This window comes from Cupressus sempervirens, chromosome 10 (assembly GCF_028749045.1).
Source record: "Cupressus sempervirens isolate cs-2001-9-10 chromosome 10, ASM2874904v1, whole genome shotgun sequence".
NCBI lineage: Eukaryota > Viridiplantae > Streptophyta > Pinopsida > Cupressales > Cupressaceae > Cupressus > Cupressus sempervirens.
In genome coordinates, this window is record NC_143127.1 from 487,741,636 (window position 1) to 487,760,867 (window position 19,232).

Below are 19,232 nucleotides of genomic sequence, written 5' to 3' on the forward strand. Positions count from 1 at the left end.
TTCTAGATTACTTCAACTCTATATTTATTTTTTTAAATTCTTCCTTTTCTAATTATAAGGAAAGTATAAAATATAATTTTTTATTTTTTCTTTTCCAAGAGTCGCAACCTTTCACAATACAAATCCTTTGAAAAGTCACAACACTTCATAGTTATAATCCTTTCGAAAAGTCACAACACTTCATAACTAAAATCCTTTGCAAAAGTCTCAATACTTTATAATCACAATATTTTTTTAAAGTCAAAACTATTCATAATTATGACCCTTTCGAAGGTTCACATCCTTCCAATATCATTGATACATTTTCAAAAAGTCACTTCCTTATTTTCCTCATATTATTTTCCCCTTCCATTTTTCATTTTTGAACTCCTATCTTCTCATCTTCCTTTTCCCTCTCTTTAAAATAAACTCCTGTCCCTTTTATATCTTAATTATAAAGAGTTTGTTCTATTTGTTAGACATCTCTTGACTTTTCATTAGATTTAGTTAATTTATATTATTCTATGTTATATTATTTATTTACTTACTTATTTGTGTTTATTATTATTTGTTATTAAATTCTATTTAGAAAGTTAACATACTTTCTACAATATTGTCTCTTGTTTTAATTTGATTTCTTTATTTACTCATTCAAATGTTATTATTTTTTAATCATTTAAAATATCATACTAAATATTATTTCATTATTAATATAGATTCCTAGTTTTATATTTTAGTATTAATTTTAATATAACTTTATTATTATTATTTATTTAATAACTATCTAATTATTATTAAAATTCTATCTTATAATGGAGATATGACAGTTCACCCTTCCTCAAATTGCTTGTCCTCAAGCAGTTAGATAATTTCTTCTGTTGAGTTGAAGTATATATTTATTTTAGTCCAAATTCTTAGGTTGCTATCATGGATATGTTTGAATCCTTTCTAATAGTCATTAGCTTTGTACATTAGTCTTTCATGTCTATAATTTTTCTTAGATCCTCTTTAGCCCTACAGGATGGCAAGATCATGCTCTAATACCACTATAATGTCCCCACTATTAGGGTTAGTTTGGGACAAGTAATACCTACAAAATAATGGTTAGAATCACAACAATACCAAAACTAACTATATTATTCTACCATCTAATTCAACTCCAATCTTAAGGATGTCTGCACATTGGACTTCTTAGCTCATAGCTACCTCGTCATCTTCTCGAGAGCGCACTCCTTAAGATTCTTCTTGGACGAGACATCCTCTATCCAAGGCTAATCACATATGCACATGTTGACATCATCAGAATATTCTAGCACATTTAGATTATCCATTGATTCTCGGCCATGGTGGTCAGATGGAGATCTTAACATCTCACATACCCCATGCTTCAAGTCTCATTAATCTCCATGGTGTTAACCCCATGAGCTAACACAATATTATCCACAAGTATGATTAATTAATATAAATAAATTCATAAACATAATTAAACAAATATAATCCATTAACATACCTTTCTTACCTCCTTTCTTGGTCCACGTGGCTCTATCATTAGTCAGCCCTTCAATGAATTATTCCTTCTAGATTATCTCAACTCTATATTTACTTTTTTAATTGTAAGAAAAGAATAAAATATATTTTTTTGTTTCTTCTTTTCCAAAACTCACAACCTTTCATAATACGAATCCTTTGAAAAGTCACAACACTTCATAGTTATAATCTTTTCAAAAAGTCACAACACTTCATAACTAAAATCCTTTGGAAAAGCTTCAATACTTTATAATTACAATATTTTTGAAGAGTCACAATTATTCATAATTATGGTCCTTTTGAAGGTTCACATCCTTCCAATATCATTGATACCTTTTCAGAAAGGAACTCTCTTATTTTCTTCATATTACTTTTCTCTTCCACTTTTCATTTTTGAACTCCTTTCTTCTCCTCTTCTTCTTCCCTCTCTATAAAATAAACTCTCCTCCCTTTTATATCTTAGTTTTAAGGAGTCATGTCTATTTGTTTAAACATCTCTTGACTTGATAAGTGGGAGATAATTTCCACAGCTAGTCAAATTGTGATATGAATATCAGGATTTAACTGTGTGATTTTGAGTCAAACTCGAGTCAAACATGGGTCATCGAGTTTGACTCAAAATCACACAGTTAAATCCTGATATTCATATCACAATCTCTTGACTTTTCATTAAATTTAGTTAATTTATATTATTCTATGTTATATTACTTACTTATTTGTGTTTATTATTATTTGTTATTAGATTCTATTTAGAAAGCTAACATACTTTCTACAATATTGTCTCTTGTATTTAATTTTATTTCTTTATTTACAATTTCAAATTTTAATATTTTTCTAAGTTGTCGGTTCGCGGTTCGGTTCCGGGTTCGGGTTCAAGAACCGGTTCGTTGGTTCGACAAAATTTTGAAAAGGGGTTTGGGTTCGTTACTACAAAAACATGTAAAAAAATAATAATTTTTTTTAAATATATATATATACATACATACATACATACATACATACATACATACATACATACATACATACATACATACATACATATATATATATATATACATCTTTACGAAGCATGAGTTAGAATTAGAATGTAGCATAGTAGCATAAACACATTTGAACAACAAAAAACTTTAAAACAACATAAACAATATAGTAGCAAACCACAGCGATCATTGGAACCCCTAGCGACTAGATCTCTTCCCTTTCATTTAAAAAATTCATAACTATATCTAATTAGTTTATGCAGATCAACAGTAAGTTTTAATAAAAATTTCTTCTTTTCATAATTTTATTTACCAAACTCTTATTATGATTAACATAATCGATTGAACGTGGTTAAAAACTAATTAGATCTAGCTTGCAGAAGGTAAATCCCTTTGACCAGCTGAATATTCTTCAATCTCTTTGGGCACAATCTCCCAAGCACTGATCAGCAACAGTAAACTGGAAAAAGACCATTCATGGAGGCCTTTGGATAACACAGTCTGACGTCCCAGATTCAATATTCTTTAATACAATTTTTAATATACCTAGAGGAGAAATAATCAGCCAAACAGTGATAGACAATGTGGTAAGTAGCTGCCCCACCTGACCATATTCATGTGACCGTAACTTTCTTCTGCAGGGCAACATTTCCCAATAAAACGTTGTTTATTGTTTAGTGTTTGAAAAATTCATATTGCTACTCAAATAGGCCCTGAAATTCCTCGAAATTGGTCATGGTGGTCGCCACATGTTGAGCATCTTCTCTTGTGGGTGTCTCAAATTTAGTAGCATTTTGATTCAAATAGAAAGTGTTTTACAAGTAGGGATTACTCAACACTAAAAAACTGTGGCATTGTAATGCCTACCAACCCAGACCCAAGATGTATCAACATAAATTAAATTAAAACATGCTGTAATGTGGAAAATTTATATGTGGTTCTCCTGGGTTCGAACCCTGGTCCGAAATTTTATATGTGGTTCTCTTGGGTTCGAACCCTGGTTCGAACCAAATCGAACCAGGCCTCCAAAAACGAACCCAGGTCGAACCCAAGTCGAACCGGACTAGAACCACAAACAGGTTCGAACCGGTACGTGGTCCGGAGGGGGGGGGGAGGTACCCGTGCAACTTAGATATTTTTTAATCACTTAAAATATCATACAAAATATTATTTCATTGATAATATAGATTCCTATTTTTATATTTTAGTATTAGTTTTAATATAACTTTATTATCATTATTTATTTAATAATATTGTATTATCTAATTAATTTTAAAATTCTATCTTAAAATGGAGATATGACTACCTACAAATCTTTTCTTTGTTTTTCTTGTTTTTGTGATTTACTTTGTCTTGTTTTTTCTCTCTAGGATTGTAACCCTTGAAATTCCGCTCATTTTGAGCTATGTTAGACCTCAAACAGAATTCTCTAGCTAAAGTTATTAAGGATTTAAGCATGTTGTTGATGGGGTTTTCTGGCTTGATTGCATATTCTTATTAAAAATCCTTCAAAAGTGGGTTTTTATTGGCAATTGCACAAAATAAAATTGTCTTTTGCATCAAAAATTGGTTAACAACCCCATTTTAAAATTTCAAATCATTTTGATGAGATTTAAACAGTGTTTAATGAATTTCTAATGTGACGTTGAACTTTTTAACTCCCGTTACATATCTCTACATTAAAATTACAAATTAGATGTAAAATCCCTCAAAAGTGGGCCTTTTATTGAGTGGCACAAAATAAAATTGTGATTTACATGTATAGTGGGTTTAGAAACCTCCATTTAAAATCTCACATCATTGTTTTTAATTTTTTTTATAATGCCATATTGGCCTTTTCCAATCCTTCTACCTGTCTCTTCATTAAAACTAGTTACATGTAAATTTAATAACATGAGATATTTTTTATGCAACTAAGTGGGGCTTTGATTCAACATTGTGTATCATCACTTATGCAAGTTATATTTTAAACGTGACTCAATATATTTTAAGTCCCAAGTCATAAAGGTGGGTTTTAAATGCAAATACATATATTGAGTTTTGAATATATACAAAGTGATTCAAGAAACACGTCATTATAAACTTTCATGTATTAAACATATGTAAAATCAAAAACATATGCAAATGAGTTCAAAAAGTGTGTTTGTGCATGCAAAGTGATTCAAGAAGGACGTTATTATAAACTTAAGTTATTAAAGACTCCATAGTGGCGATTTTTTGATCAAATGCATATGCATTTGTCTTTGAAAAGTCTGTCTTAAGTAACTAAAAGGCAGCATGGTGATTTTTCTATCATTTACATATCCTCTATACATGTAAAAGATATGAAAAAGTGTGTTTTATCTTGCAAGAGCTGGAGGTGGCAATTTTGTTAGAGAATACATGTGTAAATGCTACCAAAAAACACATTTTATTCCCTCTACTGCTGAGTTTAACTCTTTGAGCACTGGGTGGTAATTTTTGAGGAATTTGTATGCTTTTAAGGGCTGTATTTGGCAAAAAGCAGTCCGTCTAGGGCATGTTTTAGGTCAAAAAACAGCTTCGAGATGAGAATTCTCAAGTTTTAAGTGCTGCATTTGGAATTGGAAAGCCCGTCTAGGGCACATTTTTGGAAAAAAAATAGGTTTTTCTGATGCAAATGCAAGCTTTTTTACTTACAACTCGAAGTTAGAAACTCACCTAGGGCACAAAAATGAGATCTCCAGCTTGTTCTCTTCATTCATATCCACATTTCTTCCTCCTTGAATACCGTTTTTGTTTGTCATTGCATCTTGTATCAAGCTCAAACATTTGCAGATCACATCCTGTGTAAATGTCTCCACAAGTGGAATGGATTTCCCAAGAAGGTTGGCACCTTAAACTCAATATTCCATCCACAATAAATAAAGATAAACAAATAACAATTCGTACCAAAAACTTCTTAAAATACCTTCGAGCATGGCTTTCATATGATGAAACTTAGCAAAATATTCATAAAAGCTCAGCAAAAAAATTGCAGAAACGTATGAAAACCTTGAAATTGGTGGTGAATATTGACGGCCTACCCTCCTAGATATGCAACTCAAGATCGAGATGTGAAATAATGATGTAAATAATCTAGATTAGCAATGAAACCCTCCAAAATCATAAACAACAAGATTTGTTTGCAAAATTTAATTGTTTCAAATCTGAAAATGTTTAAAATCTGCTCAAATGCAACTCCCAAATGGAATTGCCCCAAAATTGTTGAGGACCTTCATTCCCAATTTCAGTAATGAAAATACAACATGGCGTAATCCTCCATCTTACCCAATCAACCAAGGGTTTTCATCCTCAAATAAGAACTTGAATGCATATAATAGGCACCAACCCACTAGAGACACCAGTCTCCATGACTAAGCACCAACTCAGCAAGAGACACCAATCTCTACTAATCAGAAGCCACAAACTCCCAATCTCCCCAAATAGGAAGCACCAATGTCCAAATTGTGTTTGAGCTCTTTGAGCATTGCTACTTTAATATGCTTAACAAACCTACCTTAAGAATGTAGGGAGTTGAGCTGGCTATTTCGCCCGAAAGATGCCTCTATTTAGGAAACTGTAAGTCCAAAGTAACAAGAATCAGAATCAGCAAAGCCGAATCGAATTGTGAATCAGCCATGAATCGAAATCGGATCAGCCATGAATCAGCAAATTTAAAAAACCCTTGAAATTTAGTGAGTAACTTATTTCGTAAACCCTTTATCACCGATTCACAAAAAATAGTTTGGCTTGAACCGAATCGCATGAATCGCCACAATTCTCGTTACTATGATTGTAACCATCCGAACTAAGGATCTCACAGGAGCTTGGTCAACCATGTCACAAATCCTGAGGGGATATGCTAAACATGTTCCAATAAACTCCCCTTCAGCATTACCCAATAGGATTCAAACCTACAACCCCACTCTTGTACCACTTGAAGGAAGTTGAGCTGGTTAATTCTCCTAAACGATGCATCTAGTCAAAAAAATGCTATCATCCCATTTAAGGATCTCACAGGAGGCTATTAGTGTAAGGAAACTCAGGTGCGGAAACAGCTTCCTACGCTAATCTCATAAGGAAAGTATGATGCAAATCCTATTAAAATCTTCTACACTTACAGATTCAATATCATGTAAACAACAATATTGCAGCCAACCATGCATACAGAAAATAGACATAGAAAAGAACACATAACACAAAGATTTGCCGGTGGAGAAAAACCTTTCGGTAAAACAACCCCACCCCTTCAAAACCTGCACAATATATTATCTTCAACACAAGGTTACAATACACTTGCAATGCAAGTTCAACATCAACAACAGAAGACTCCAATAGCTACTCGCAATACCAACAATACACTTTTTCGCATCGCTTCTCTTCGCAACCCTAAAAACGCTTATAACATGCGCTTCACTTTAGGACTACTCCCAAAGGTAAACCGTATTAGGGTTTTACCATTCTCCGAGAAAACAGGAACCCCAAAAAAATTTTGGTTCTTGGGGTAGAGTGTACAGTACTCAAATATCTTAGTTGCCACATGTCTTCACCTATCATTGAATCTTCCTAACATAGCTCTTACGTGTCATGGGAATCCATCATAACCGTTTTAGTCATGATCTCCTTACACACAATTCAAGATGTCGACACATCAACATTATTTGCAAGAAATACAAATAATAAGAATAGGAATTATACAAGGTTGAGACACCTTATTCCTAACAATTAGAACATGTCATGATTCCCAAAGGGATCTGTTGGGTATGTTCCAACAAGACTGCTATAAATTTTCGTTTGTAAGTCTCTTGATCTATTCAAAACCCTCTTTAAAATTACTCACAAATATGCACAAAAAGGCTCCTTCAGATCTTCTCAAAACACCTCTATGACATCAAAACTGCCTTATAACACTACTCCAGATCTGCGATACAGTATGCACAAAGGAGATGCAACTATTGATCCATAATCTACTTCAAGTCAGACCAGGTCTGCTATGAATCTTCAATCATCACAGCACCAGTAACCTTAATAATATCTACTCTAGTATGCTTTGAGATTCTTCTCTCAATGCTTCAAATATCTGCTCTGAATTAAAATAATATGCAATGACTTCTTGCCATCAAATGCACTTCACAAAGCCTTCAAATATACTCACCGAAGGGGACAATTTCAGGAAAATCCATACACATTACCAGTAGAAGAAACTCCTTTTTCAAATCCATCTCTTCACCTCAGAATGAGCACGAAGATAGTGTCAACCCTATTGATAAAAAAAGAAATTTGATTTATTATTTTTTATTCTCCAAGAGGAGTGCCAACATGATGAGATTTTACCCAGGCAATAATTTTATTTAACTTTTATTTTATTCCCTTTGTGCCACAGGGGCGAACATATGATAAACTGTGACTTCCCCCATAGGGCACCCCACAAAATATATACTTATTTCTTAGTTTTATGATTCCAATTCGTAAGAGACTTGTATCCATCAATAGCTTGCATAGAAATTGTTTCTTTCATAACTGATTTGTGTATTTGAATCCATTGAATAATTAATTGATTGATTAGTTAGTCCGCTGGTTACCATCATCTCATTGGCAATGATTCAGAAATAGTGTGTCAATTATCATATGTAATTGCCTCCTATTATTATGCATAACTTTATAGTATCATCGTCTGCCGATATGCTAGTATGTTAATTTTTGAGTCTCGAAATGAATACTTGACATCTTATCTATATATACATATATACATACATATATACATATATATATACATATACATACATACATATATATACATACATACATACATACATACATATATATATATATATATATATATATATATATATATAATTTTTATTTTTTATTTTTTTTTTATTTTTATCCCATTAAGTTATCCTATATTGGCACCGGTGAACTATCTTGGAATTCATATTCGGTCAAAACTCTTTCAGAGTTCAAAGTATTCATTGACTAAAGCTAAGGGTTGTTCACTATGATGAAAGCGTCATAGTTCACTGATTTGCGAGGGTGGAATAATCCTAAGTACTATGTTTAGATCTTATTGGAATAATATATCGTTTGTAGATTTATATGCATTGATTATGGTAGCATATTTTATATTCTTATGAGTGCACAATAACCTACATCCACTAACATATCCCTGATCATATGGGAACAACAATTTGATTATTTGGTAGACATTCAAGCTTTGTATTTAGAACTTTGACGCTATCACTGAGAGGAGGGTGCATCTTAGAAGATTGGTTGGAAGCATGAATGCTGATGATATTCCTATGGGGGAGTATTGTAGATATGTTACTATGAGGATATGTTACTTCATGACTGAGTTTGTCATTGATGTCAACATAGCAGTTTTCTGTGGTATCTGACAAATGAACAGCAGAAAGATCGAGTTGGTACGGATGGCTAGTTGAGCGTTTACACTATCCGAGGTTATGAGAGATACTTCTAAGTATCTAGTATATGATGTTAACGTCGGAAGAAGAAATGATAAGTCTGGAAGAAGTTATGTAAGTTTTGGTGATGTCTATTCTGAGATAGAGTTTATAGAGGCATGTTCTAGTAAACTTGTTATATCTCTTAGCAGAATTGTTATTCTGAGAATCAAGGTTGAGGACATGAAGAAGACATGTTGGTGATGACGTGGCTAAGCTCGCTCGTCATAATATTGCATGTACAGAAAGTTATTCAAGTTGCAAGGCCGAAGATTAATGTTATCACTGAGTGTAACATGTTCTTAATGTGGTCCTATAATAATTAATTGAGAAGGTCTAACAACCAACTCAGGGAATTGTTTTGAGGACTTGGTATAAAGGAAGGACATTTTCCTTTATCAAATATAACATAAATATATTGTTGCGAAGAGATTGTAAGCAGAGAGAGAGCAGAATGCGAAGTTGAGTAGAGCAGTGCGGAAGTGAAGGAAACTTCATTGCCAAGGTTTAGCTGAGTGATCCGAGGTTTGATAATTGGATCCAAGGTTTGTGACCTGGTCTACAAGGTCTGACAATAATTGGTTCGGTTGAAAGGAGGACATAACAGTAAATTACATGTTTGAGCAGTGAGCTCTTCTTGTAGTTGAAATTGCATTTTTGGGCAGTGGGCTCTTCTTGCATACATTGTACTACAACTCCTAATAGGGTTGGAATCTCCTAACAAGATTCAAAGTCTCCTAACAGGGACTCATTGTGCTAAATGTTGTAATAGATTCCTAACAGGGTCCATCCTCTAACAAGGAATATTTATATTAGTACACCATCTTGTGGGCATCATTCCCACCGGGGTTTCCCCTCTAACCAAGGGTTTCCCCAGTCAACATATCTAGTGTAATTGTCTATGTGCATTTTATTATGGTTGTTGTTTACTTTGGTTGAATAGTTAAGTTTTCTTAAAGAAGATAAACGTTTTGGTTGTTGTTTACTTTGGTTGAATAGTTAAGTTTGCTTAAAGAAGATAAACGTTTTAATAGTTGGATAACTAATTCAACCCCCCCCCCCCCCCCCCCTTCTTAGTTATCTTGGTGGACTATTGTTTCTAACAGTGCATTCGTTAGTGTTACTTCTTTGGTTTGTTTGTGATAGACTTCATCATGGTAAGTGTTACATCCTTCTAATATTGCCTTTCCCAGACATGTAAGGATAAATTAGATTCAAATATCAATATTGGTTGATGCCATATCGTTTCTCTCCCTCTATTGATTAGAGCCTATACCTGGTGATTACTTTCTCTGACCAATATCCACCTTCAAAAATCGGAGATTACTAGGATGTTGACTTCACTATTTTCCTTCACTAAGTTCCCTGCCTTCTTAATTCCTAGGGTCCTATAAATATATGACTACCACTGGCATTCATGGTCATAGTGATGCCCATTATTACTTGACATCTTCTGATATTGACTAACTACTCATGGTATGACCTTCGTGTATTACTGACATCTTTGATTATAGTGTCAATTTCAATAGAACCTTTCCCCTTGTATGATTAATATTGAATTACAAGAACGACTTTAAATATTGATGGCCCAAGGAAACGGTATATCATGTGATCTCTATTTAGGAAAGGTGCATTGTCTTTCCAAGACTTCAATCAAAATTACAAGTGACACATTTTTAATATCCATCGATCAACTCGTATACACCCCTATAGTCGATAATCTTGTAATTGTCAGCAACGAAATATTGTTGACCAGACTAGGAAGCAGATCCAAGAATATGTCTTTATGTATCCAATATCAATGAATAATGAACCCGCTTGACTATTATCTTTGATTAAGCTTGGTTGATTGAATGAGTTACAAAGTTGATCATATTCCTCAAATCCCTTCTATTTGTGTACTCCTCCTCCCCCCGCCCCGCCCCGCCGTCAATTGTTATTAATCATCCATTCATATATTCAAAAGGAGGAGACAGTTAAAATGGATGCAACCTTCCAATCGATCTCTTGTATGTTTTGATCAAATTATTTGATAAATCATTAAAGTTACTTTAATTATCATTATAAAATATTTCAATTTCTTCATTCTCTGACTGATGAGGCCCTTAAGATGATTATTTATTTAATTATTAATTAATATATATTTATTGTTTATTATTTATATTTATTATTATTATATATTTATTCTATCATGTTAATAATGAATCATATTTACATATTATTATTATTTTACAAGTGATAATCATAATATGATTACATTAATAATAAATTATGTATAATATTATTATTCAATAACCTATAATGTTATATTATATCCATTACTATATTTCAATTATTATTATTTATTATTAATTATGATATATTCATATTAAATACTATTCATTTGTTTCCTTTTATTTAATATTTATTTAATTACTATTTGAATTTAATTACTGCTAATTATGTTTGTTAATAGATAAGCTTAATTTAAACTTATCTAATTGTAGATATTAATCATCTTATATAATTATTATGCATTATTGATCACTTGTATAGTGATAACTTATTATTATCTAGTATTTAATGTTCGTGATAGCTTATTATTATATTGAGATATGTTTATTAAATTCTCCTCAGGGGATGGGGCAATGCATAAACTTCACTATTTATGCAAAAAATAGACTCTCCTACATGCTCAGTCTTTGTTTTCTTTTTTATGTGATAAATAAACTCTCCTCCACAACCAACCTTTGACATCATTGACAACATTTTCCAATAGGAAGAACTTGGTACTGATCTACAATGTTTTCTCACATCACAAGAATGGTTCTTCTATACAGGAATTTGATGGTCTTTTCATAGATTCTCATGTTAGGAGGAAGGAAGATAGCAACCAGCCCTCCAATTCTCCAATTTGTTTTACTGTTAGTCATTTAATATGGTCCTATGACTTCTGCATATTCGTGTTGATTTCCTTTTTGCTGTTGTATTTTGGTTTGACTTTTCGCTTTCAGGACCTTATCGTATGTATGCAAACTTTTATGTATAAATATAATTGCAGGTGCTCAGCACCTTTTTACCAAAAAGAAAAAGAAGGTAATCATTAAACTAAATTTCAAATGAAAGAAAGACATGTTTGAAAAGGTTATCAAATGAAAGATAAAGAAAAGGAAGATTGTAAAAATCCTTGAACTCAAGTTTACAATATTGCTAATTTGTTCAACTCTCACATGAGATTTTAATTCAACACAAAGATTATGTATTAAGGATCTATAATGTATTGAATGTTTTATCAGTGTTTCCATATGAATATTTAAAAATTCACAATATATTTGAAATTTTCCCTACTTTTTATATAGTTGTCCCTTGCCATCACCAAAAATGGCCCAACAAAAGCCATTTGCAAAAGTCACCTCCCATCCCTTGCCGTCCCCATCTCCAAAACTTGGGGTGGCATAGAAAGTTTGTCATTTTCAGGGATTGGGGACAATGGGTAAGGTAAATCTTGGATACACCATAAAAAGGTACTTATGACGATTAAATAAAAAGAGTAACCACTTGTATCTAATCTTATATGCATAAAACAAGAGACTAAATATACTTGATAATTTAAAATACTAAATAAGTCAGCATAAGATATATCACATAGATTTATATCAACTTTTCATAAAGGGAAATGTTCGTAGCTAAATGCAAGAATTATTTGACAGAACATCTTATCATTGAAAACATCCAAATAAGTAGCTGATAGCCGGATTCTTTAGAACCAAATTCAGTAGGAAGAGCAGCATTTTAATTACTTGTATATGTTTTCTTCTTTTTTACGTTCTCTTAAATATTCTTTTTTTTTTATTATTATTGTTACTGTAGTGCCCAGACCAGCAGTGTTGCTTATTTATATTTCTTTTCTGAAAATTGGGTACCCAAGATGATGAAAGACCATGAAAGGTACATGGACCAGTATGAGTCCCAGAATCATATCAATTGAGGTAGAAAGCTTTGAGGGCACTATGCAGTAATACAAAATTGAAACCATTTCATGTTAAATACATTTTGAGTTTCCCAAGGACATTTATCTCCTTTGTTTAAGAATTTCACGATGATTCTATTTGACTTTATCTAGTGGGCCAGCATTTTTGTTGAGCTCATGAAGAGTGGAGAGCATCACCCAGAAGGTTTAGAGAGTTTTCAAAAAACTTACTGGATCATCTTAGATGTATGTTATCTAATAAAATAGGTCTGTCGAAAAGAAAAAGAAGCAAGCAATTCTGAGATGTTCAAGAGAAGCAAGCGTTTATGTGATGGTTATTTTAATCTATTGAAGGTTTCTTGAGAGACCCCCTTAAGGCTTGTATCAAGAAGAATCAAATACAGGGAAGAAGCGAGATTTTAAAGAAAATTTTGAGGGTCAGTCTCTGCTTTCACTTGTAGTAACAAGATAAATTTTAGCTAATTTCAGCTAATTCTTTCCATTAGAAAAGATCTGAGAAATTACCAAAAACTATTAGAGATCCCATCCATGAAACACATATGACCTTTTCTTTCAATCTTTCTACCAACATTCTAATTATTTGCGGTGAGTCCTAAGTCAACTATATCATAGTTTGAATTACTAAGACAGTTGTGCTGAATACAGTTAGCTAACTCAATTTTAGAAGATATCATATAATCTCAAATTAGTAATATAACTTACAAGAAAATAGTTTTATATTTCTAGGTTTAGTTAGGACTTCAGAATACTTTGTGCCACCTCACAGAAGTAAGTCCTGCCGATGATCTGTGGCTTTTAGCTTCTGCATCCCACATGGAGGTCAAACTTCTGCAGGTCCACTAGGTGCTAGAGGATTTGTAATTCTAGAAAGATTGTAGATTCCATAAATTCACAGGAGTGTTGAACTATACATATCAGTATGGATTTGAATTGCTTAGTGAGAAGAAAAGAATTTTAAGAAAGTTACAAGATCTTTTGTTCAAGCCCTTTAGAATTGCACATCCAATCTTATCCTAGACTTTTACAGTTTACATTCCCGACTTTGGTTTTTTTCTACACCCATGACTTGTACAATATACTGTCAAATGTTTAATGGAGATGTTCCATTAAAAGAAAATATTTAGCAACGTTTCTTGCATCCTTACAGCTGAGACCTTATTGTCTTGCCAGATGAACTTAATAAATCACTACCAGACAATAAAATACTTTCCAAAGAAATAAACTATTTGTGTTGTGCAATTTATTTAATATCCAGCTTCAGGCAGGATTGTCTCTAGAAGCAAAATGTCCAAATTCCAAACAATTTCCCAAGATGCAGAATAATGAATATTCATGGCTAATGGAGCTACAGAATTAAATTACTGACAGAAGAATCTCGAATGCCAATTTCTACTCACCTTGTTCCACCCTGTGGTTGTCCTGTGGCAGATGCCAGAGCAGAAGACCCACCAACCAGTTCAGCAATCTAATACAATTTAACATGTTCTAGTAAATAAGTCCAACTAACATATCATAAATGAAACATAGAACTTATTTAACTTATTTTCTTCTATTCGAGTATCATAGAGATGATGAAGTCCAAGATTTACAACTTCATTCCAGACAGAAATTTGAGGCTTGTTTTTTAACTAGAATACATCATCTGAAAATTTGCCTGGCTGTTAAAATTTGTGAAGCACTTGAGAAGCATGAATTCTATTTATATGATAATCCAGAACAGGGATGAGTGTTGTGCGAGAACATTGAACCCAATAACTTGTTGCTTAATAATTTTATTTTCCAAACTGTCCAACTCAATAGCAGAAAATCTTTCAAAAAATCCTCCAAACATCTTATATTAATAAAACTGATTAAACCTTATATCAAGGTTTAGATTCCCATCTGCATATTAGGTACTGGAAGATGAAATACTGGTGTCACGAGAAGCATCAGTGAGGACTTTAAAGCACCTCTTCATACAGCAACTTTATTTTTATGCATGAAGTGAGGGATATTGATCGCTCACCCTGTGTATTAACTTTCAACAGCATTCACCAAGGACATTATAATAACTACCCTACATTTTTTCTTTTTTGAAATCGAATCAGCTGAAAGGAGATTACAATGTAGTATCCTTTTCACTTTCTGATCACCCCTCTGATGGGAACGGTGAGAGCATATGGTGAAAGGATCTACGTATCAAGTTAAGTTGCAGCAGGATAACATAGAGCTCCGGGAAAGAAGCCAGCTAATACCATAGTTGGCATAATCACCGAAAAATCAATGAGTTTCCACTAATTGCTGAGTTTTTTAGGACTGGCAAGTTTTTCCCGGGTTTACATGCGACTCGGCTGGCAAAAAATTGGAGAGTTTTTGACCAAAAATGGCAGATTAATCACCGAGTTTTTGTGAAAAACTCAGCAAATTTTGTGAAAACACTTGTCCGTGCATGAAATTAGATGTCAAATGCCCATGACATTTTCTGACACCAGCTTGCATTTAAAGCATTGTTTAGTCATTTTTGTAGCTCAGGGGCAAGAATGGTTTTCAGTTTGTCCTCTTCCACAATGGTGATTTGGTTATAACCTGAAAACTCGTCCATGAAGAAGTACATCTCATGACCGGCACTTCTTCTAAAATGCTGTCAGCAAATGGAGTTTGAAATGGATCTTTCATTGGTACAGCATTTAGAGATGTGAAGTCTACACAGATCCAGATTTGGTTCCCACCTTTTTTCAAGGATATAACTATGGGTGAAACCCACTCATTGGTCTACACTTTGAATACTTTGGCACATAGTTGTTGTTCATTCGATAGGGCCCCTTGCGCACTGGTCTTGCTCCAAGTACGAGAAGTATTTGATGGATGCACAGTTCTATTGGTACCCCCTAATGGAGCCCCACTTTTTGCAAATTAGGTTTTCCATTTGTGGACCATCCCTCAGTGCTGCAGTGTTGTCAGATGTCAAAACCTGGTGCTGATGATGTCTTGGAAAACTGAAATTTCTTACCACTCTATACATGCCTTAAAAATTCATTTTCCTGAATCTTGTGAAGATAAACACAGCTTTCGCGCTCACCAATTGCAAAACAAGTCAATATCTTTTATAAAATCCATTATTACCCTGAATCAACAATGAGGACAAATGTGATACTGTACAACAAGATGACCATATTGAAGCTCTAACAAAAGAATATACAGATTTGCATGAACATGAAGCAAACTAATTGAAGAACTTGAAAAAAGCGTGTGAATGGAGACATACGAAAGGGTGAAGCAGTGAGGAACCAAAAGGCCTTATAGGACAAAGCTTTTCACTACCAAAAATAATTTCATGTTCTAATCAATACCACAGGGTTCTTTAATGACTTTTTTCTGCAAATCTAGCATGAAAATTGATAGAGCATATTCTGAACTTGTATTCTCTGCTCACCAAAATCTACATTACCCCCTTCATCTGCATTAGGTTTTATCGGAGAAGAATAGTGCTATCAACAAAGCTTTTGAAAATGGTAAATGAAGATCTGGAAACGAAGAGCATGAAAAATGGATTATCAATACAAATGGATGCAACTTGGGCAAGAATAGAGACATTGTACATAAGGATTGCTCCTTTGCATGATAACTCTGTAGACAAATGGCATCGAACAGAACATAACATAAGTCAGCAAGTATCAAACATATATGAAGGACCCTACAAGTATGATGAAGAGGCTGCAACTTATGTGCCCTCCTGTTAATGTGATTGAGGTTTCTTCAAGCACTATTGTTTCAAGAACCAAAGTTTCAGGAAAAAAAACTCGAATGTCAGCAAATAATGAAGATGATGATTGCTGGGGGTCTGAAGAATTCGATAAGAATCAATTTACAACATATGATGAACCGGAACTTGATAGAATACACAGTAGAAGATGGAATCAACAGACATCGTGAAATACACCGTCAATGCAACAGAGTGTGTATTCGGTGCTTGCCTTTGGTACTTCATAGATGTGACAAAAGTGTAATGTCTCCTTGTACTAGTAATAGGAATGGTTTGCGATGATGAAGAAACAAATAATTGGAGTATCATTAATAATCTTCTATAATGCCCAACAAACCATACAAATGGCATCAGAGTTTTATGTACCCAAATATAGCGGCAAGAAGGTTTTACAGCAGAGGTCAAGTTTCAAAAACATAGAAGTTTGTTAAAGTTGAATCTAGCAGTGACAAATGTGTCTAGACTTTACAAAGAGGATGAGTACAGTCATTATTTTGAGATTGGAAAACAAAGTATTAAGTTTGTATGGAATCTGATTGACATCTATGCCAGCCACAAAATTGGAATGTGATAAATAGCCAATATTATATCAAATGAAGAACAAGTGACATGATGAATAGAAAGGTTGGAGTATGATGGTCACCATCTTCAAGTTAAAAATGATTGCAGAAACGCCCGAAAGTTGCATTGGCGGCTTTGATATTGGTTCCAAACTATATTGACGGTGTCAACAAAAAGAAAATGAGTGTGATTCAAAAACTGGTATGTGTTATGTTGAAGCGAAATTTGTCATTTTGAATAACATAGAAGGAGAGATTGAATGCCGTGCCATCTTAAGCAGCAAATAGACATGTTATCCTTTTCACCGAAGTTGAACATTCAATTCAAAAGACGATTGCCATGAACAGTCAACAAAGAATTTGAAAGAGGACAATAACTTTTAAGCAACAAAATTGGTATCTGCGAACAGGATGAAGTTGCTGAAGTGACAAGTACTAGCACCATGAAAGAAGACAAATATGTCTGTGGTTGCAAGACTAGAGTTTCAAAATATTCACAAAAATAATGATGATAAAATCTGGGCACGCGTTGACAGGCTGAGAATGAATAAATCAGGGACTGCATTCAGATTCTAAATAATTATGAGATTAAAAATTATCAGTGATTGGTCAACAAATTATTTAATTAAAAGAATGCTCAAAGAAGATTCAAGCATTAGTTAACATTAAAATAAGTGTGATTTATTTTTGAAGAGAAATTATTTTTGAAATTGAAAAGTCACACCCGCTTATTATTATCATATAAATAAGGAGAGGTATCTTTGGCCAAAGAACAACAAGAGATATTCGACAAAGACATTCGGAAAACGAAGAAATATTTTACATTCACTTGTAAGGAGGAATATGGATCAAAATATGGCTTTGTAATATGACTTCAAAAATTTTAATTTAATAATAAAATAAAAGGCCCTTTGTTTATTTTTATTCAAGGCATGGAGATTTAAATTGCAGTTGATTTGTCCTTTATAATCATTTTTTAAAACTTTGTAAACAATTTAAAACATCAAATAAGTGGACACGGTCATTTAGCATCTTAAATGTGATCATCATAGATATAAAGAAATATCGAATTGTTTCTGAATCTATATCATTTGTCTCCCTACCATAGGAGTTAAAGTTCAATCTGGACTAATTTAAGACTGCATATATATTTGATCGGTCGCATCTTGATTATTTAATTGTTGACAGTATTAGTGTGTAGAATTTTATTTAGTACGTGAAAATCTTCATTGTAGGTGACTATTGCCCGGATGAGCAGAAGCACTACTCTTTTTATTATTGAAGTCAAAAAATCTATATTTTCCTTCTTATAAGCATCAAATCCATTATTAACAAACATTATACAACACATCCAACCATTTTAAGCACTCAACATTCAATTTCATTTTGTACTGAGTTTGAGGACCTTGCCAACTAGAGAACTTGCAAAGATTAAATTTTCTATTTAGGAAAGCTTCAGATCAAGTGATCAAGTTCGAGGTGAAGGTCTAACCACTTGGGTGTAGCGGAGCCTAAACTATAGGGGGAATCAAGGTCATTGTTCTTCCCATCCTTCTTGGAATGTTCTTCCTTAATGCTTCCTCCTTGTGTTATTGCCACCCTTAGTTGAGGTAATGTTTCCAATAGATCAGCAATATTCACTTGTGGCCTCTAATACTTGGTACATGATGTTAGTTTCCTGTACAAACCTAGTGGAGGGAAGTTTAGAGATGCTTTTCCTTCCTTTGCCATGGTATCTTGGATATCCCTCTTGGCTTCCTCAAATCTCTTTTTTTCGTGCCTGCATCAAGATATGTGAGTTTCCTGGTGTAACAGCTGGTTTTTCTACAACTATTTTCTTCACTTATCTAATTACATAATCAGTTGAATCTAAAAAAAAAATCTAAACTAACCATTGAGATCAATCTGAACTAATTATTGAAGTTAAACTGAAACCAAATCTATTCTAATTATTGAATTTAAATTTAATCTAAATTTTAAGAGAATAAATCTAATCTAATACTGAAATTGAAT

The 19,232-nt window shown here is 33.1% G+C and overlaps 1 protein-coding gene across 3 annotated transcripts in view; it reads right to left on the bottom strand.

The window, feature by feature from the left end:
- Positions 1-19,232, bottom strand: part of LOC149534793 (uncharacterized) — a 318,498-nt gene that overhangs the window by 237,446 nt on the left and 61,820 nt on the right. For all 3 annotated transcript variants that reach the window (XM_089805050.1, XM_089805051.1, XM_089805052.1), the window contains exon 4: positions 14,315-14,382. In XM_089805050.1, coding sequence (XP_089661176.1) covers positions 14,315-14,382 — 68 coding nt within the window. The remainder of the gene's footprint in view (positions 1-14,314; positions 14,383-19,232) is intronic.